The sequence below is a fragment of the Schistocerca cancellata genome, chromosome 12 (genome assembly GCF_023864275.1).
Source record: "Schistocerca cancellata isolate TAMUIC-IGC-003103 chromosome 12, iqSchCanc2.1, whole genome shotgun sequence".
NCBI lineage: Eukaryota > Metazoa > Arthropoda > Insecta > Orthoptera > Acrididae > Schistocerca > Schistocerca cancellata.
Window position 1 is genome coordinate 73,929,373 of NC_064637.1, and position 22,393 is coordinate 73,951,765.

At 40.6% G+C, this 22,393-nt stretch overlaps 1 protein-coding gene across 1 annotated transcript in view; it reads left to right on the plus strand.

The window, feature by feature from the left end:
- Positions 1–22,393, plus strand: part of LOC126109466 (aminopeptidase Ey-like) — a 261,112-nt gene that overhangs the window by 232,661 nt on the left and 6,058 nt on the right. The window contains exons 18-19 of the mRNA XM_049914495.1: positions 8,682–8,822; positions 13,787–13,868. Of these exons, the coding sequence (XP_049770452.1) occupies positions 8,682–8,822; positions 13,787–13,868 (223 nt within the window). The remainder of the gene's footprint in view (positions 1–8,681; positions 8,823–13,786; positions 13,869–22,393) is intronic.

Genomic DNA, 22,393 nt, shown 5'->3' on the forward strand with positions numbered 1-22,393 from the left:
CTGAGTCAACAGATGGGGCGTTTGCAAGACAACAACTTTCTGCACAAACAGTTCGGCGACGTTTGCAGCAGCATGGACTATCAGCTTGGAGACCACGGCTGCGGTTACCCTTGATGCTGCATCACAGACAGGAGCGCCTGCGATGGTGTACTCAATGCCGAACCTGGGTGCTCTAATGGCAAAACGTCATTTTTTTGGATGAATCCAAGTTCTGTTTACAGCATTATGATGGTCACATCTGTGTTTGGCGACATCACGGTGAAAGCACATTGGAAGCATGTATTAGTCGTCGCCATACTGGCGTATCACCCAATGTGATGGTATGGGGTGCCATTGGTTACACGTCTCGGTCACCTATTGTTCGTACTGACGGCACTTTGAACATTGAACATGTTGCAGGTCCTGTACCAGCCTTTCTGAATATAGAAAATGTTCAACTATTGCCCTGGCCAGCACATTCTCCAGATCTCTAACCAATTGAAAACGTCTGGTCAATGGTAGCCGAGCAACTGGCTCATCACAATGTGCCAGTCACTACTCTTGATGATCTGTGGTATCGTGTTGAAGCTGCATGGGCAGCTGTACCTGTACACATCATCCAAGCTCTGTTTGACTCAATGTCCTGGAGTATCAAGGCCGTTATTACGGCCAGAGGTGGTTGTTCTGGGTACTGATTTCTCAAGATCTATGCACCCAAATTGCATGAAAATGTAATCACATGTCAGTTCTAGTATAATATATTTGTCCAATGAATACCCGTTTATTATCTGCATTTCTTCTTGGTGTAGCCATTTTAATGGCCAGTAGTGTATTTTCAGAAGAAGCTTTCACCCACAATTTCACTCCCATAGGCTTAAATTTACAAAAATGCTGAAATATGTATTTCATTATTTCTGACTGAGAAACCAAATACTGATTTTAATGGGGCTAGCTTTGAAACTGCCTTAATAGTGACATTAAAAAAAAAAAAAAAAAAAAAAAAAAAAAAAAAAAAAACTTCATCCCCTATTTCAGCCGTTTATGGTTGGAATTGATAAATCCTGTCTTAAACAATGCCTACAGTATAAGAGCAACAACTTCTCCAAATTTTAGGTTTCTATCCTTAGTGATGTGGGCTGGTTGATGATGAGTGAGTGACTCAGTCAGGACATTTCCTTTTATACACAGAAATGACAGTGTCCACATAGTACTAGTAACAGAAATCTGGGTGAAGCCAGACATTAACAGTAATGAAATAGTGAGCTCTGACTGGAACATAAATCACAAAGTAAAGTTGTCCGCCAATGGCGGAGACCTATACAGAGCTGTAAGAAATACGATAATACTTAATGCAGATTCTGAAAGCAAAATAATTTAGGTTAAGCTTAAAAGTGTTAAACATAGATGAAACTTGGTCATTGGATGCTTTTATGGACTCCCTACCTCATGGGCAGTAAGCAGTGGAACATTTGAGGAGAAATTTGGAGAAGATTTTGCATAAATTTCCTTGGCATTGTTACAGTATTATTTGGAGATTTCACCTTGCCAGTTAGGATTAAGGTGGGCTGTAGATTGGGGAATCATGTGGAATTGTTCTAAATGTCTTGTCCTAAAATTACCTTGGGCAGCTAATCAGAGAACAAACTCACGAAAATAACACATTAGACCTCCTGGTCACTAACAGGCTCTAGCTTTTGGACTCAGCATAGAACAGGGAATCAGTGATTATAAGGTCTTTACAGCACCACTGAATTGTTGTTGTTTCTGTTGTTGTTGTTGTTGTGGTGGTGGTGGTGGTGGTGGTGGTGGTGGTGGTGTTGAGTCCGCAGACTGGTTTGATGCAGCTCTCAATGCTACTCTCTCTTGCGCAAGCTTCATCATCTCCAAGTAACTACTGCAACCTACATCCTTCTGAATCTGCTTCGTGTATTTATCTCTTGGTCTCCCTGTATGATATTTAGCCTCCATGCAACCATCCAATACTAAATTGGTGATCCCTTGATGCCTCAGAACCTGTCTTGCCAACAGATATCTTCTTCTAGTCAAGTTGTGCCTCAAAGTCCTCTTCTCCCCGATTCTGTTCAGTACCTCCTAATAAGTTACGTGATCTACCCATCTAATCTTCAGCATTCTTCTGTAACTCCACATTTTGAAAGCATCTATTCTCTTCTTGTCTAAACTAGTTATCATCCATGTTTCACTTCCATACATGGCTACACTCCATTAAATACTTTCAGAAAAGACTTTCTGACACTCAAATCTCTACTCAATGTTAACAAATTTCTCTTCCTCAGAAACATTTTCCTTGCCATTGCCAATCTACATTTTATATCCTCTCTACTTTGACCATCAACAGTTATTTTGCTCCCCAATTAGCAAAACTCATTTACTACTTGAAGTGTCTCAGTTCCTAATCTAATTCCCTCAGCATCACATAATTTAATTTGACTACATTCAATTACCCTCTTTTTGCTTTTGTTGATCATCATCTTATATCCTCCTTTCAAGACACTGTCCATTCTGTTAAACTACTCTTCTGCTTTCTCTGACAGAGTTACAATATCATTGGTGAGCCTCAAAGTTTTTATTTCTTCTCCATGGATTTTAATTTCTACTCCGAATTTTTCTTCTGTTTCCTTTACTGCTTGCTCAGTATACAGACTGAATAACATCGGAGATAGACTACAACCCTATTTCACTCCCTTCCCAACTACTGCTTCCCTTTCATGCCCATTGACTCTTACAACTGCTGTCTGATTTGTGTACAAATTGTAAATAGCCTTTCATTCCCTGTATTTGACCCCTGCCACCTTCAGAATTTGAAAGAGAGTATTCCAGTCAACACTGTCAAAGTCCTCTCTAAGTCTACAAATGCTAGAAATGTAGGTTTGCCTTTCCTTAATCTATCTTCTAAGATAAGTTGTAGGGTCAGTATGGCCTCACATGTTCCAACATTTCTACGGACTCCAAACGGATACTCTCCAAGATCGGCTTTTACCAGTTTTTCCATTCGTGTATAATGAATTCATGTTAGTATTTTGCAGCTGTGACTTTTTAAACTGGTTGTTCATTAATTTTCACACCTTTCAACTTCTACTTTCTTTGGATTGGAATTACTATATTCTTCTTTAATTCTGAGGGTATTTCGCCTGTCTCATACTTCTTGCTCACCAGATGGTAGAGTTTTGTCAGAGATGGCTTTCCCATGGCCATCAGTAGTTCTAAAGGAATGTTTAGTTCTAAAGGAATGTTTTCTACTCCTGGAGCCTTGTTTCGACTGAGGTCTTTCAGTGTTATGTCAAATTCTTCACATAGTATCATAGCTCCCATTTTATCTTCCTCTACATCCTCTTCCATTTCCTTAATATTGTCCTCAGGTATATCGTCCTTGTATAGACCCTCCATGTATTCCTTCCACCTTACTACTTTCCCTTCTTTGCTTAGTACTGGTTTTCCATCTGAGCTCTTGATATTCATGTAAGTGGTTCTCTTTCCTCCAAAGGTCTCTTTAATTTTCCTACAGGCAGTATTTATCTTATCCCTAGTGATATATGCCTCTACATCCTTACATTTGTCCTCTAGCCATCCTTGCTTAGCCACTTTGCACTTCCTGTTGATCTCATTTTTGAGACCTTTGTATTCCTTTTTGCCTACTTCATTTATTGCATTTTTAAATTTTCTCCTTTCATCAATTAAGTTCGATATCTCTTCTGTTACCCAAGGATTTCTACCAGCCCTCGTCTTTTTACCTACTTGATCCTCTGCTGCCTTTACTATTTTATCCCTCAAAGCTACCCATTCTTCTTCTACTGTATTTCTTTCCCCTACTCCTGTCAATCATTCCCTAGTGCTCTCTCTCAAAGTCTCTACAACCTGTCGTTCTTTCAGTTTATACAGACCCCATCTCCTTAAATTCCCACCTTTCCGCAGTTTCTTCAGTTTTAATTTACAGTTCATAACCAACAGATTGTGGTCAGAGTCCACATCTGCCCCTGGAAATGTCCTATAATTTAAAACCTGGTTCCTAAATCTCTGTCTTACCATTATATAATCTATCTGATACCTTCTAGTATCTCCAGGCTTCTTCCATGTATACAACCTCCTTTCATGATTCTTGAACCAAGTGTTAGCTACGATTAAGTTATGCTCTGTGGAATATTCTACCAGGCAGCTTCCTCTTTCATTTCTTACTCCCATTCCATATTCACCTACTACATTTACTTCTCTTCCTTTTCCTACTATCGAATTCCAGTCACTCATGACTATTAAATTTTCGTCTCCCTTCACCATCTGAATAATTTCTTTTATCTCATCATACATTTCATTAATCTCTTTGTCATCTGTGGAGCTAGTTGACATATAAACTTGTACTACTGTGGTAGGCATGGGCTTCGTGTCTATCTTGGCCACAATAATGCCTTCACTATGCTGTTTGTAGTAGCTTACTCGCACTCCTATTTTTATATTCATTATTAAACCTACTCCTGCAATGCCCCTGTTTGATTTTGTATTTATAACCCTGCGCACACTCCGCTGCAGAGTGAAAATCTCATTCTGGAAACATCCCCCAGGCTGTGACTAAGCCATATATTCTCAATATCCTTTCTTTGAGGAGTGCTGGTTCTGCAAGGTTCGCAGGAGAGCTTCTGTAAAGTTTGGAAGGTAGGAGATGAGGTACTGGCAGAAGTAAAGCTGTGAGGATGGGGCGTGAGTCATGCTTGGGTAGCTCAGTTGGTAGAGCAGTTGACGGCGAAAGGCAAAGGTCCTGAGTTCGAGTCTCGGTCCGGCACACAGTTTTAATCTGCCAGGAAGTTTTATAACCCTGTATTCATCTGACCAGAAGTCCTGTTCCTCCTGCCACCAAACTTCACTAATTCCTACTATGTCTAACTTTAAACTATCCACTTCCCTTTATAAATTTTCTAATTAAGGGAGCTGAGATTCCACACTCCGATCTGTAGAACACAAGTTTTCTTTCTCCTGAAAATGACATCCTCCTGAGTAGTCGCTGCCCGGAGATCTGAATGGGGGACTATTTTACCTCCAGAATATTTTACCCAAGAGGACATCATCATCATTTAACCATACAGTAAAGCTGCATGCCCTTGGGAAAAATTATGGCTGTAGTTTCCCCTTGCTTTGAGCTGTTCACAGTACCAGCACAGCAAGCCTGTTTTGGTTAATGTTACAAGGCCAGATCAGTGAATGATGACTGTTGCCCCTGCAACTACTGAAAAGGTTGCTGCCCCTCTTGAGGAACCACACGTTTGTCTGGCCTCTCAATAGATACCCCTCTGTTTTGGTTGCACCTACATTACAGCTATCCGTATCACTGAGGCTCAAAGCCTCCGCACCAGTGGCAAGGTCCATGGTTCATGGGGGGAGGATATCACTGAATATGGCTGTAAATAGTAATGTAAGAAAACGTAGCAATAATGACGAGAAACAAATTTCAGCTTACCTCATCAGCCAGCATGAAATATTCATTTCCAGACCAAAAATGTTGACCGTCGATGGACAAAGTTCAAGAGTATCGTACAACATGCCTTACACAGATATGTCGTGAGAAAAGTTGTGAGGGATGAGAAAGACCAGCCATAGTTTGAAAGCCACATTGGAAAGCTGCTACAAAATCAAACATACATCCACTGAAAATTTAAATAATGCCAAAGCCTCACAGGCAAACAAAAACTGAACGAAACCAAAATTAGTGTAAGAGGAATCATGAGTGAAGTGTTCAAGAAATTCCAAAATAAAATTCTATTGACTCTTTTGACACAAAATCCTAAGAAGTTTTGGTCTTATGTTAAATCAGTAAACAGATTGAATCCATCTGTCCATATGCTCCATGATAGTAATAGGACAGAAACAAGGGACAACAGAGAAAAGGTCAAAATAGTAAACATCTTTTCCCTTCCACTGAGGAAGATTATAATGTAGTTGCTCCTGTAAATTGTCAGAATGGCAGATATCAAAATAAGTGTCACAGGATAGAAAAGCAGCTGAAATTACTCTACAGAGAAGAGGCCGCTTGACCTGATGGGATATTCTACATAGAGTATGCAAAAGAACATACTCTATGTGAAAGTACGTGGACTACTTCTAGCAGCAGTGCACTGTAGGTCAGTAGAGGAGCAGAGCATTCCTAGTGACTGGAAAAAAGTGTGGGTCATTCCTGTTTAGAAGTAGGGTCATTGAACATGTGCTCAAAACACTAAGCCTATATCTGTGACATCTGTCTGTTCAAGACTTTAGAACGTGTTTTATGCTTGTGTGTTATGACATTTCTGGAGACTGACAGTCTCTTCTGTAGGAATCAACATGGGTTCTGGAAACAATGGCTGTGTGAAATGCAGCTTGTTCTGTCATCCAGAGACCCAGAAAGCACTACACACTGGTACTCAGGTTGATTCCATGTCTTTCATTACCAGAAGGCATTCGGTACAGTCCACTCTGCCATCTAATGAACAAAACACAAGCATATGGGATATTAGATGAGCTGTGTGACTGGATGTAAGAGTTTGTAGCAAATAGAACAGAGCATTTCATTCTTAAAGGAGAGAAATTTTGGGCCATAAATAGCTTTGGGCATGCTGCAAGGGAGTGTTATAGAACAATTACATTCACAAACTATATAAATGACCTAATAGATAATGTCAGAAGTTGCAGAAAGCTTTTCATAGATGATGCTGTCATGTGCAGGGAAATTGGAATGCTATAAAATTGCTTACAGAACACTCATTTGACCAATACTTGACTATTGATCATCATCTGGGTTCCATACCAGATAGGATTGACAGAAGAAATAGAGAAGATCCAAAGAGGAGCAGCGCATTTTGTTACAGGGCCATGTAGTACACATGAGATACTCCGCCATCTCCAGTGGCAGATTCTGGAACAGGGGCGCTCTGCATTAAGATATGGTTTGCTGTTAAAGCTGCGAGATGTACATTCCTAAAAGAGTCAGCTAATACACTGGTGGAAAAAAAAAAACATCACAACACAAAGAAGGAGCTATATGACAGAAACAAAAGGGGTAGGCCTGTTTTTACATCTGAAAGATGTCTCTTCAAATTTCACACAAGTAGCATAACCTGATCTGCATTCTAAGAGTGGTGCTAATAGCACCACTTTGAGAATGCAGATCAGATTTGCTTTAAATACATGCTGTAGAGGTCACGAGTGCTAATTACCTTCGAGATTGGACCTGAGCAGTTGGTTGCTCAAGAATGCCTTTAATGCAACACAGGCATCATTGAATGAGGTCATGTAATAGGACTATGAGAAGGAGGATATTCCTTCTGTGATATTGCAGAAAGAGGTGGCAAGAATGAAGCTGCTGTACAAATTCTGGGAGCGGTGGTCGCAGGAGCATACAGCCACAAGAAGACTGGGCTCCGGATGGCTAAGTGGCACTACCCAGAGCTCAGTGTATGGCTGCAGTGCTTCATACTGCATCTTCAGCAGCACTTTGAGCAGCAGTTGGCATCTCAGTGACCAAACAAACTGTTACAAATCAGTTACTTCAAGGACAGCTCCAAGTGAATGCCCTATACTGACCCCACACCACTGACATTTGCAGCTTCGTTGGTGTCAAGTGAGAGCTCATTAGAGGGCAGGGTGGAGGAGTGTTGTGATTTCTGATGAAAGCTGGTTCTGTGTCGGTGATGCAATGGCCACGTGTTGGGTAGGAGGGGCAGTTGAGGGCCTTCAGCCAGCCTGTCTGTGTGCTCAACTCAGTGGACCTACACCCAGAGCTATAGTTTAGGGTGTGATTTTGTATGACAACAGGAGCACTCTCACACTTGTCCCACACATTCTGATTGCAAATTTGTAAGCCGGTCTGGTGATTCAAACTGTTTCGCTGTCATTCATAACCAGCATTCCAGGAGGTGTTTTCCAAATGGACAACACCCACCCACATACTGCTGTTTTAATCCGACATGCTGTACAGTGTGTTGACACATTACCTTGTCTTGCTTGATCACCAGATTTGTCTCCTACAAAATGCATACGTGACATCATTGGACAACAACTCCAGCATTATCCACAAGCAGCATTATACATCGCTATATTGACTGACGTAGTGCAACAGGCTTGGAACTCCATCCCACAGACTAACATCTGGCACCTGTAGAAAACAATGCATGTTGTGTGCTTGCTTGACATCAGGCAGTTGCATCGGATATTAATGTCTGAGCTTTTCACATTTTCGAGGGCTTATCATGCACTTACGTTAACCTGTGACCTTGCAATGTTAATCCTTTAAATATGTTACTGCGAGAAATGTATTCCCAAAATTTCATTATTCTACAATAAATATGTTTGGCATTGCAATTTTTTTTCATCAGTGTCCATTCTTCCTCCCACATTTATCTCACAAAAAGACCGTGAAGGAAAAAATTGGAGAGATTTGGGCTCACACGGAGGCTTACCAACAATTACTCTTCCCATGAACTATTACACATTGTAAGGTGGCTTGGGGCTTAGAGGTAGAGACAGGTGTAGATGCAGATGCAAGAATATGGAACAATTTTGTTCCTGAATTCCCATTGTATGTCCGCTAACACTAATAAATAAGAGCTTAATCAACACTAAAAATGTAGGAAATTTGTATAATATAATTAAGATTTCCATCCCCATTTTATTTTTGAATACTTATTTCTTAAAGTTAAGAGGTAAATTACCCTCTTTTCTTGCAGGTTGTTAACTGCACCTCTAGAAGGAAAGATTCTGGATATTCAAGATACACCAACAGTATGGCAGGCAGTTCCAAGAAACCCCGCTGCACGCACAGTAGCGTTTGAGTACATAAGGGACCAGTGGACTAATCTGACCAGCAGGTAAGTAACAATATACATCATCAGACTCTTCTAATTCCTCGCATAGGCAACCCTTTGAGGATTATTCAAGTGAAAGACAATAATTCGACTTAGTAGCTGAAGTTAGGCATTTGAAAAAACTGGAAGCTGGCCAGCCAGTATGGTGCATAGTACACATTACCTGCCTGTGTACAGTTGGCATTTCTGAGAGACTGGTTAATAAAATTGACCATCAACAATAGACAGCAAAATGCCGTGTAATTGTTGGGCTCATCCATATATTGTTATCACCTGTGTCATTGGTTCTCAGTCCTTTGCCAACTAAGGAAAAATTTATGTTCTGCATCTGCTGCATCCACTTCATTCTCTCAGTAGGTGAAACCCATGCTGTACTTAATGGTAGACAGCTACCTAGATTAACGATTTTTCCAGAAATTTTAATTTCAGTCATTTCTTTTATTATGATTTTCCAGACTGCTCGTTCACACAGTGAGACAAGATCATGCGATGCAATTCATTGTTTCATTTTCAAAGCACCTTCTATCACATTTGATTTCTTGGCATGCCTGTAAACCTCTCGTGTTCTATCTGACATTGCTGTACAATGCCCTCTGTTTGGCAGATATAATAGTAACAGCACTCACACAGTAATTAGCTTCACAAAGCATTTTGAGTCCTATATTTTTTGTGAATTGCTACACTTCTCCTGGGAACCTACCAAGTGAGGTGGTTAAGACAGCAGTAAGACACTGGACTCAAATTTGGGAGAACGTAAGTTCAGGTTGCCGTTCAGACATCCAGATGAAATTTTTCCATTTTTTCCCCTAAATTGCTTGAGATGAATATTGGAGGGGTTCTGTTGAAAGGCCACAGCTGATTTTCTTCCCCATGTTTTTCCAATCGGAGCTGGTGCTCCATCAGCAGAGTCCACACAGAATACTGTGATTGGCAGATGCGCAGTCGGCAGGGCACACTTGGGGAAAGCGGTAGTGGTGGGGGTTACAGGCAGGCACAGTTGGGGAAATGTCAAGCCCCAGAGGGGAACTGCCATTCTAACTGTGACCTACACTCACATTCATCAAAAATACTAAGTGGAACACCTTCACTCTCACACTTGCATGTGGTGACCATTCAGAAATATCTGTCACTTCTGCTTTGATTAGTATCTAAAAAGAATTCCGCCAGAAATACAGTGATTTATTTTCTCTTGGCTTATTAACTATTTGCAACTTCCAGAGAAGTGTCATGAGTGGCGAATTTTGAGTAAAATCTACACATTTCTCTTGTTACCATGTTAAAATTTGCTTCTTTTTGCCAAAACACAACAGAGTTTACACTGTGTCACCTCTCTAACATGTGCAGATGCAATTGCAAGAGAATTCTGAAACTGTATTTTATTAAGTTCATTAAGTGAGGAACTGAGGAAAAATAAAGTCAGTAACTTATTTAAAAAAGCACATCCTCTGTGCAAAATAAACATGTAATGTCTTAACTTATGTTCTTCCAAAATCCATAGCATTTCTCGTTTCACCAGCTATCGATGGCCCATAAAAAATACATTCTTTCATCAAAAAAGTCTGTAGTTAATGGAATAACATATGGTAAAATATGCTCCTCCATTCTATCATTTGCCAAAATCTCATTTTGATATCTCAAACTGTTGATGAAATATTAGGAAAGATTTGAATATTTCACTCTGGCTATAATACTGGTGCAGCACGATGGCAGGTGAGTGTGCTACATAAGATCAATTTTCTAGAGATCGGTGATGGATAGACACCTCCACCCACACCTAAAGAAAAATTCGGTATGTTATCTAAATTTCATATGCATCAACATATTAAGCAATTTGCATCCAAACGCAAAATCGTAGCGACCCCCAATTTTCATTGCAAAGTTGTTAGAATTTTGCAGTCTTACTTCCAAGTAAATATCACAATAACTATAACCGTTAATGAAATGATGGGCACATCATCATGAATTTGAAACAAGTTATGCAAAAATGAATTTTTACCGAAAAATTTCTGTAAAATCATTTGGGAACCCGTGGCAGTATGTGTTTTTCAATTCTGCCATCACTGACAGGCTGAAAGGTGGTTCCAAACAAATGAATTAATTCACCCAACACTTTCAATGCAAATTCGTCACTGTGCATCAGCCACCATATCCTTCACCAACTCTAATTATCTCACTGCCCTTTCTATGGGGCCTTCTACTATTCTCTTACTTCCAAGAGCCTCTCTCTCTCTCTCTCTCTCTCTCTCTCTCTCTCTCTCTCTCTCTCTCTCTCTCTCTCTTTTTCATGTGGTGTGTTGCTGCTTGTTATTGAGATCTTGTATCCTGAATAGAAAGAAACAGGATAGTAAAGCCAGTCTCTATACTATCCAGGTGGTTTTGAGTGTGTTGTAGAAGTTATGGTGCAAAGCACTTACACATCCACCACACAGTCCCTATCTCTCCTCATGTGATTTCCATATTTTTTAGATTTTTTAGAGCTTTGAAAAAAGAAATTTGTAGCCTTCAGTTTGCTTTGGACAAAGAAGTGCACATCTGGGGTTCAGTTTTCATTTGACCACCTTTTGTGTATGTCAATGTTCAGTTTAAGCTGCAGGAATTTGGTTATGATGTCGTATCTTGACATCTCTTCAAGTAGATTAAATCATTGAGAAGTTTCTTCCTTGTGAAGATTTACGACTTGCAAATTTTTCTGTGCGATTCCTGCTCATACAGTTTGCTGATATAATTTCATAGGCATCTGCTGCCAATCAGTTGACATAAGAGCTTTTTGCATATTCTACCACTTTATATTGTAAAAAACTATTGTTGGCGAGACAAACATTTGAGCCGCAGTTACAGCCGTCATCTTTTGGGTATACTGGTGTATTTTTGCTGTCCAGAGTCACTTAACATTTTATCATGCTCACACATTGAGCTTGATATCACAGCAAATAATTTTAAGAAACATTGATATGATTGTTACCATCAGGTGGAAGGAGTGGAAACTTTATTACAGTAGGTCACAGCACTGGATGGAGTAGAAATCTGCTGTCGCTTGTTGCTTCTTACAGTGTGTGCCATGATTTTTATTCATTGGCAGATCAGGTATTCCTAGTACTGGATGTAGCATCCACTTTGATGGTTACTTGCTGATAGTGCTTGTGTCTCACATTGTTAGTGAGGCCTTTTGTGGTCTTGACAGAATAGGGATAGCCTGAGTCCATTCTCTGTATTCAGGTTGTTACAATATTTTAGTATTTTGATGGCCCCTCTGATCTCGAGTTACAATCCCTAGCTGCTTGGGTAGTATGCAGATTTCATTACATTTTATTTCCTTGCTGCAGTCTTTGTGGCATTAAGCCACTGCAGATTTATTGTGCTGCCCAAGTCAAATGTAGTGCTCCAGTGACGTGACACCATATCCAGAAAACTTTTATGACAACTGACGATGGCTGCAGAAGTCATTGCAATTATATTCTCTATATAGTTGTGGTTTTGCCTAATCCAGTGCAACATCTCAGTAGCAAATTTGTGGTAAAGCTGGAAGTCATTTCACTTAACTGCTTTCACAATTTTGACTTTGTAAGCGTGCAAAAGATGTACCTTGTGAGCTGCTGAGTGAGGGATGTTAAGCTTTTGTGGTGCTCGGTGAACTAACTTTGGTGGGCTTCTTTAGAAAGTGTCTCTGATCTATTCTATTTCATCAGATGTGCATTTTCTGCCACAAACTGAAACATCTGTTTTCACTCCCAGTGGCTAGGAACTTGTCATGCCGAGACTTACGCATCCTAACATGTTGTGGTTCCCTTCGAACTTTACATCGGATATTTCTCTGGGAAGCAATGGGTGATTTTGTTTCCACACACCACACCTTCCAAGGCCTCTCTCTTCAGGCGATCTGCTTGTTAATTAGCATCTGATGGAAATCGTTTGGAAAAAAAATCCACACAAAACTTTGAGTTGCTTTGCATGATGAAGCAAACCTGATGTATTTGTCTCACAGTTTTTATAAATTACATTTTGAAATAGGGGAGGTTCCATGCAGACACTCTGTACGTATGCAGGACGTCCAGGCTAAACATATAACAACATAAAACATAACAACTTGAGTTCTACAAGTACGGAAACTCGGAATGCTTTTTTCACGCCTAATACACCTCGATATGCACACTATTAGTGGCATGGTGTATATTGGAAACAATGTCCAAAACTAATGAAAGCTGTTAAAAGTATTTTATTTCTACACATTTGTTATTCAATACAAGTGTCTTTCTAATAACAAGGAATGTATTTCTGATGCTGCATATCATTTCTTTGTTAAAATTAATGTGACATTGGTGAATCATGTTCTGTACTGAAGTGGTGAATGTGGTTGTATACTACAATGACTGTGACATAGTATCCAGTTTCATTACAACATGAAGACTGATTTAACTGTGTGTGTCTTTAGAAAATGACTAACCTTCTCCAATACTTAACAATAAAATTGCAAAAATGCGAACTCATCACTCTGTGCTTCAGGGATGCTTTCTCACAGGCCTCATCTGTTATGACCTGCAAAATCTGGCAGTGACTGCAGCCATTTTCATGGAAGACTTGGCAGTGTGGCTATAATAAGATGAGGTTATTGATGATATGGCAGTCACTTACAACTTTACACTGGCCAGAAACCCGTACATTTTGTTACTTCATATTACCACACGACTGTATGGAAAAGCAGTTCTTTGGCATATTCTCTGTACTGATATCTGATCTGGTTTCAGTATATTGCCCCATGCTTTACACTATCTTGTGATAGCACTGTTATACTCAACTCCTGGGAGCACACCACTAATCAGTTGTACTGAGAAAATTCGAGAGATCAGGCCACAGTTCATTCTTCTACCCTTTACTAGAAGATACGTTATTGTTTTTTTGAAGTTTTAAAGAACACACTGTATACTGAAACCTAATTTAACAGCTAATCAGTGTGTACAAATCACTTACAGGTTTCCTGATACAGACTACCCTGTTAACGATATGCTGGATGGAGCAACTGCTGGATTGAGTACAGCAGAGCAACTAGATCAGGTAAGCAAATTAACACATAACACATCATGTGAATTGGAAGAGTCTCTGCTGGTCTTATGTGTAATTATTAGTTGTCTTCCAGCTTGTCATGCCAGGGGGTCTGGGTTCGATTCCCGTCTGGGTTGAAGATTTTCTCCGCTCGGGGGCTGAGTGTTTGTGTCATCTTCATCATTGTCATTTCATCCTCATCAATGCGCAAGTCACCGAAGTGGCGTCACCTCAAAAGACTTGCTCCAGGTGATCAGGTTTACCCATCGAGAGGCCCTTGCCACACGACATTCCATTCCATTCCATTAGTTGTCTTAATATTTAAAAAGTAGTAGCGAATACTCCTTACAGTACCTTCCTGTTGCAAACTCCAATAAGCTTTGAGAGTGTTACCTAGGTCTGTGGTGAAAGAGGGGTGAGAAAGAGAAGCAGAAAGCAACCTATGGTGTGTTGAAAATAAATTGAGATTTTTGACAGTTTGGTTCAGGAGAAGGGACAACACAATTTCCCAGTTAATGTACGAACAGATCAGCATGCACAGGGCAAACAGTTGTCAGACTGTCAATGAATGTTAGCTTGTAGTTTCAAGTGTGAGTGGCTTCCGTGTCAGTCAACTCTTGTTGTGGAACAATGTGTCAAAGCTCTGGAGTGTTCTGCTATTGTGAACTGATGTGTTTCTTTTAGTATTGCTTTAGTAGCAGCGTCTTTTGTTTCATAAAGGTCACCATAATAGAGGTAATCTGAGAACACATCACTGGCTACAAATGTGTTGAGTTAGAAGCCTAATTCCATACCCCAGACAAGATCATGAAATTGTGTGCAGGATAACTTTGAACTGGAGTGCGATAGGGCGGGGTCTGATTTGCAAGAAAGGTGGACAACATTCGTATTATGTTCATAGTGCTGAGAACGGAAGGAAGGTAACAAAGGTAAAGCAACACCAGATTGTCCTTTGCTTGAAATATCATTCAAGATAAGAAGTTACTTCTGAGGTATAGCCAAGACTAATGCATTCCAGCAAGATGCAATTGCCGGCCTTTGGTGGCCGAGCGGTTCTAGGCGCTTCAGTCTGGAACCGTGTGACCGCTATGGTCGCAGGTTCAAATCCTGCCTCGGGCATGGATGTGTGTGATGTCCTTAGGTTAGTTAGGTTTAAGTAGTTCTAAGTTCTAGGGGACTGATGACCTGAGATGTTAAGTTCCATAGTGCTCAGAGCCATTTGAACCATTTTTTGAACCAAGATGCAATTCACAGATCTGAGAACCATACACTAAATAAACTTCTTTTCAGCTTTAAAGAAGGAGAATTATTCAATAAGTAAAAGCCTCCTCTACGAAACAGTTTTCAGGAGCTGTTTCTGGCATGAAAAATTTTAACATCTGAATTTTTTGGTGTTGAGAGAAGTGACATGTTTCAGAAGATTTTAATGGACAAGTGGGTAAGCTGGGTGCTACCGAAGTTGTAGGCTAATTTGGGGAGGATATTGTGAATGATAATGCTAGTCTGCTAGAAATGTGTGAACAGTACAGTTGTAAGATAGGGAATGTTTCTTTTTATTATTATTTTTTCAACGTAAAGAGATTCATAAATATACATGGATACAGCCTACAAGGAAGTTACACTCTACAATTGATTATGCTACTGGAAAAGGAAGTAATCATACTAGTGTGGAGGACTGTGAGCAGAATGTGGATCTGACCATTTCCTGATTCAGTGTGCTCTTTGGCTCCCCTTTGAAAATATTAGTAGGTGCCCAAATAATTGTAATGAGAATGGAGGGAAACTGGAACAACCACTTTATAAGTTAAGTTTACTTCAGGATTCTCCAGTTTCCTTCTTACACAAGCAGAGATTGAGTGGGAAACTACATCAGACTGGTGATGCGACTGTGGAAATATTCATGAAGTGGCCTTCAGAAGTCTCAGAGTACTTGAGACCATGCCTGTCAAATTTGAAAGTGATTGGTGCTGTGATGATATTGCAGCAAAGGAGAAAAGGAGACCTATAACAGATGGCATATGAGCAACAAGACTGATGGTAGAAATAGAGAAAGAGAGAGAGAGAGAGAGAGAGAGAGAGAGAGAGAGAGAGAGTGAGAGAGTGGGGGGGAGTAGTGGACCAGATGTGTCTGACACCTTCAGTCACACACTATTCACTATCATATTGAGGAAAAAATTCTTGGTTTGCCAGCCCGGTGAGTCAAAACGATGAGATCATATCATATTCAAAACTTTATCTATGTTTTAATCTTGGTTGGAATTCATTCATTCATAGTTCCATGTATCTTCACCAGAAATTTGGCTAGGTTTGAATTCAGCTGCCTGTTTCATAAAATGAAGCAGACCCTTAGCCATAGTAAAGTACTTTATAATCTGAAGAATTCAGTTTTGACCAGATTTTCATTTCTTTTAAAAGCATATGTAAATAAAGGGCGATCAAAAAGTTTCCATTTCAGGGTAATGCTGTAGCATATGTGCAATGTAGTGCAACTCCAACTTGGATATATAAGTACCAAGATGTAGGCATGGGGATTTGGGCATTCATGTCTTTCTGATGTGCTTGCAGTAAATGTGCAGAAACATGAAGTATGGTGACGTTATCACCATATGTGTCCAAACGGGACATATTATTCTTGTCTTGTCTGCTGAAGGACAGACATCTGTAGACATCCATCAAAGAATGAAGAATGCGTATGGGGTAGCATGTCCGTCAGAAAACATCACTGTGGAAGCATTTTGCCAAGTTCTGTGCTGGCTGCGATTCAACATAAGATGCCCCATATCGCAAATGTCGTAATGTGGAAGTTACACCAACTCTAGTAGGGGAACTCGAGTACCTGCCCAATAGACCTGATCTTCCCCAATTATAAGCCACTTATTTAATGGATAAATTACATTTTCTGAATCACGACCTTCTGTCTGATCTGTATTAATTGAGGACTGTGAGTTGGGAAACATCCCTGTGTGCATCATCAATACAATAAATCATTTGCATCTTCATGATTGCCAGGAACTTAATTGTGGATTTCAGGGTAGAGGGTTCTTCGATTCATCTTCAGGCTTTCTCTTTGCCATTCCACTCTCGAACAGCAAGCAGAAAAAATGAGCACTTTAATCTTTCCATGTGAGTTCTAATTTCTCTTATTACATTATGATGATTGTTCCTTCCTAAGTAAGTGGACACCAACAAAATATTTTCAAATCTGAAGAAAAGGTAGGTGATTGAAATTTCATGAGAAGAGCCTGCCATGATGAGAAATGCCTTTCTTTTAATGATTTCCACCCAGTTTGTATATCATATGTGTTGTACCCTTTCCTTTATTTCACAGTAATACAGAATGAACTGCCCTTCTTCGTACTTTCTCTGTATCCTCCCACAAGAATTGGACCTATGACGAGTGAAGAGAATCATTCATCTTGACAGAAGGGCCTTCAGCAAATTGCTGCAGATTTCAATGCTGAACCATGAAAAAGTGTCAGCGTGCGAACCATTCAACAAAACATCATTGACATGGGCTTTTGGAGCCGAAGGCCCACTCATATACCCTTGGTGACTGCAGGACACAAAGCTTTATGCCTCGCCTGGACCCAGCAACACTGACATTGAGCTGTTGATGACTGGAAACGTGTTGCCTGGTCGGATGAGTCTTGTTTCAAATTGTATCGAGCAGATGGAGGTGTAAATGTATCAAGACAGTCTCAAGAATCCATGGACCTTTCATGTCAGCAGGAGGCTGTTTGAGCTGGTGGAGGCTCTGTAATGGTGTGGAGCATGTGCAGTTGGAGTGATATGGGACCCCTCATATGTCTAGATACGACTCTGACAGGTGACACATACGTAAGAATCCTGTCTCATCACCTGCATCCATTCATGTCTATTGTCTATTCTGACGGATTTGGCTAACTCCAGCAGGACAATGCATCCCACACATCCAGATTTGCTACAGAGTGGCTCCAGGAATACTTTTCTGAGTTTAAACATATCCGCTGGCCACCAAACTCCCCAGACATGAACATTATTGAGCATATCTGGAATGCATTGAAATGTGCTGTTCAGAAGATATCTCTATCCCCTCGTACTCTTACAGATTTATGGACAGCCCTGCAGGGTTCATGGTGTCAATTCCCACCAGCACTACTTCAGACATTAGTCAAGTCCATGCCACACCATGTTGGTGGCACTTCTGTGTACTTGCGGGGGCCCTACACAATATTAGGCAGGTGTACCAATTTCGTTGGCTCTTCAGTGTGGAATGCTGGTGCAACCCATTCTTGAGTACTGCTGGAATGTTTGGGATCCACACCATGTTCAGATTATAGGATGACATGAAAGCAATTCAGAAGTGTGCTGCTAGATTTGTTGGCAGAAGGTTTGATCAGTGCACAAGTGTTTTGCAAATGCTTAGTGAACTCAAATGGAAATCTCTGAAAGGAAGACAACACTCTTTGTGAGGCACTATTTCAGAGATTTAGAGGACAAGTATTTGAGGTTGACTGCAGAATTATTCTACTGATGCCAGTGTACATTCCACATACAGACCACAAAAGTAAGGTAAGAGAAATTACAGCTCATACAGAGGCTTTTAGACAAGTAATTTTTCCCCTGTTCTGTTTGTGAGTGGAACAGGAATGTAAATGACAAATAGTGGTACCCTCCACTATGCAGACTCATACCATCTGGTAAGTCTCCCCTGACCCACCATTCTGGGAGACTTTTCTGAAATCTACCCCTTCCCCTAAACCTCTCCAGTCCTTCTCCTTCTCCCCTCTTCCTTCCCCTTTGTAATGGTACTTGAATTACATAACCATTACGTCACCTCAACTCAACCTCTCGATACCAGCAATATTCTACTGTGTTTCTGTAAAGTAGTTAACATGTTTCTGAGACAACATTCAGATTTGATTTCATTAATGTAGAGGTGCTTTGATACATCGATATGTTTATGTTGCAATGCTATTATTCTTATGTGTATTCTTTCTTTTGTCACTATGATCTTTGACGTACTTGTAACTCTTGATTTTTGGGCGCACAAGCAGTTTGTTAGAGAGTCGGACCTTGAGAGAATCAAGTCTTGGACATCATGTTGGAAAGATGCATATTGTAGCCAGTTTATAAAATGTGAACTTTAACAGTGAGGAAGATGTTTTCAAGTATGTTTTGTATTGTGAAGTGATGTTTTGTGTGTTACGTGATATTGAAGTAATAAAAAAGAAGTGTAACTTAAATTCAGAGTGCTGATTATTTTTTTACATCACCATTGTCCTGCAAAAGTGTAATCTTCAAGAATGGTTTGTGAAGCGCATTTACAAAACTTTTGAATTTTTTTTTTTTTTTTTTTTTTTTTTTTTTTTTTTTTTTTTTTTTTTTTTTTTTTTGTCATCAGTCTACAGAATGGTTTGATGCTGCCCGCCACGAATTCCTTTCCTGTGCTAACCTCTTCATCTCAGAGTAGCACTTGCAACCTACGTCCTCAATTATTTGCTTGATGTATTCCAATCTCTGTCTTCCTCTACAGTTTTTGCCCTCTACAGCTCCCTCTAGTACCATGGAAGTCATTCCCTCATGTCTTAGCAGATGTCCTATCATCCTGTCCCTTCTCCTTATCAGTGTTTTCCACATATTCCTTTCCTCTCCGATTCTGCATAGAACCACCTCATTCCTTACCTTATCAGTCCACCTAATTTTCAACATTTGTCTATAGCACCACATCTCAAATGCGTCAATTCTCTTCTGTTCCGGTTTTCCCACAGTCCATGTTTTGCTACCATACGATGCTGTACTTTTGAATATCGCACAATAAAACCTAGGCCTCTTTGCATCCGAGCTTGGAATCACCACCTAGATTTTCGGCGATTGAGCCATGATTTTACAATGAGACCAGCGAGGGAAACACAAAAAGATGAGTGCTTAGTTTATTCATTATTACATGAAATGACTTTATTAACTGTGTTCTAATGACACCTGCCACATAATAACTTTGTTGTTGCTCGAAAATGCAGTATTTAGCAGTGTGAGCAACACCACAATCATTATTAAATTTTGACCTTTGTTGTGGTAGGGTTGTTAGACCTTCAATCCTTCTGCCATAAGGAGGAGCCACTGGCTCCAAAAGCTTGCATAAGTGTAATCATCTTTTATGTGTGTGTTCTCCTGCCACCGCTCGTTGAGTTGATTGTTCTTATCTATCGAGGCACAAAGTATGTGTGAGGATTCAGATGCACTTCCATCAGTAATAAGGTATGGTACTGTTTTTTGGAGAAATTGGGCAGTGTATTGTGCATACTGAAACTACAGAAATAATCGCTAAAAACATGTGAACTGTACCTCCAAGGAAATTTTGTTGGTCATTATTTAAAAATCTGCAGTTTTATACCAGTGCAGTTGTACCACCCATTTTTTGATCCGTCTCTTGTACTCTAATCAAATGACTAGCATTAGTATATTATGAGATGAGTAAACTACAATTCGCAATACTTTTCCCACTTCTAGCTTTACTTGGTCATTTAATTATACATCACTTCAGGCAGATACTCCTAGATTGTTGTCACTACCATCAGGGATTTGTTGAGAATTGTGCAGTCAAAGAACAATCAGTTTTACCATTTTCCATTTGCTCTACTGTTTGGAAAAGTGAACCACCAAGACTAGAGAGAAGTGATCACAATGAAATTTATTCCACAGACTAGGGACATGACAGTATTGTAGACCTGTGCATGCACTGTGACTGTGGAAATTCAGTACAGAGTAGCACCACCACGTGCTACAATCAGAGCCACTAGATCTCTCAGCAGGAAATTTAAGAGCGCCTGAGTATGCAGCTGGGGAATACTCTGCCACACAGTTTACTGGTGCATCCACAAAGCATCAAGTATGGCTGCAGGAGGTCCTGAACGAATAAGTTGCTGACCGCCCATATCACAGACATGTTTGATGGGCAACATGTCAGGCGAATGCGCAGGCCAAGGAAGCAGTAGATCCCTTCGTTCTTCCACGAAGGCTTTCATATTCCTCCCCACATGCGGACAGGAGTTGGCCTGCTGATGTGGCATCTGCATTGGCCTTCAGGAGGGGCAGTGCATTGGGCTGTATAACATCCCTGATGTAGCAGGAGCTGTTCATATTGCCCTCAAGTTGTAGGAGGCGAGATCACGTGTTATAGGTAATGGTGCCCCAAACCATCACACTCTGCATTTGTCTGCATTGCGGCTCAACAGTACAGTTTACCTGATTGCGTTTGTTGTATCCTACCTTCTCGTCGAATATGGGGTGCCTAGAAACCTGATTTCTCAGATCGCTAGACAACAATTTGAGCAAATCGTATTAATCAGTTTTTATTACGATAATATAAATGGCAATACTTAAGAATGAGATTTTCACTCTGCAGCGGAGTGTACGCTGATATGAAACTTCCTGGCAGATTAAAACTGTGTGCTGGACCAAGACTCAAACTCGGGACCTTTGCCTTTCGTGGGCAAGGGCTCTACCATCTGAGCTACCCAAGCACGACTCACGCCCCGTCCTCACATCTTTACTTCTGCCAGTATCTCGTCTCCTACCTTCCAAACTTTACAGAAGCTCTCCTGCGAACTACTTGCCCACGAAAGGCAAAGGTCCCGAGTTCGAGTCTCGATCCGGCACACAGTTTTAATCTGCCAGGAAGTTTCGACAGTACTTAACTTTGAGAATTTACAATGTCACAAATAAAGGGCAACATGCAAATAATAAATCTCTTCAGTATACACAATTCCAATACAAGGGAAGTAATACAGTGGATTCTTCCATCCAGGTCACTGGTCTCGACACTTCTGTAGAGCTGCCAAAGTCGTATAACTGGGTCGCAGCCAGGCACTGCGGCACTTGTGTTCTCTTCGTGTCGAGGGCACTGCCGTTGTGTTGTTATCCTGGAGAGGGGTCTGTCAGTGTGCAATTAGGTGATGTCGTCTCGCAGCCATCTCTGCTCTAACATTCCCACCTGGTGTGCTGGCACTTGACTTCACGCCGGAACAGCGTCCACCGTGGTGGCATTGAATGTGGGTACAGCCGTCATTGTAGGACAGGTTGAAGAGGGGTTCATCCAATAATAATACATTTTGTCACTCAATATACCAGTGTCAGCATTCACGTGCCCATTGCTGTCTATGGTATTGGTGGGTTCCAGTGAATGGGAGTTGGCACCGTGACGTGTGTCACCAGTCTAGTCCTCATCTGTCAATGTGTATGTGTCCATACATGTTGCAGTGCTCTAATGTTATGCCAACACTGTGGATGAAGCTTTTATGTTAATTATGGCCAAGCGCACAAGGTTCAAATGCTGATATTCCACCCTGTGATGTTGGCAAGGCATAGTGCCACTTGGTTACACTTTTCCACTTTGTATGATGGCTCCACACCAACTGGGGTTTGTGTAACACTGACCTGTCATGTCACACAAAAGAGGGTCCTGTTGGGCGTATGTGAACACCACTTCTCTGCCATATAAATCGCTTATTGTGGTTCTGCTGTTCTATACGTCCTCTTATTGTGGCGTGTTACAGACT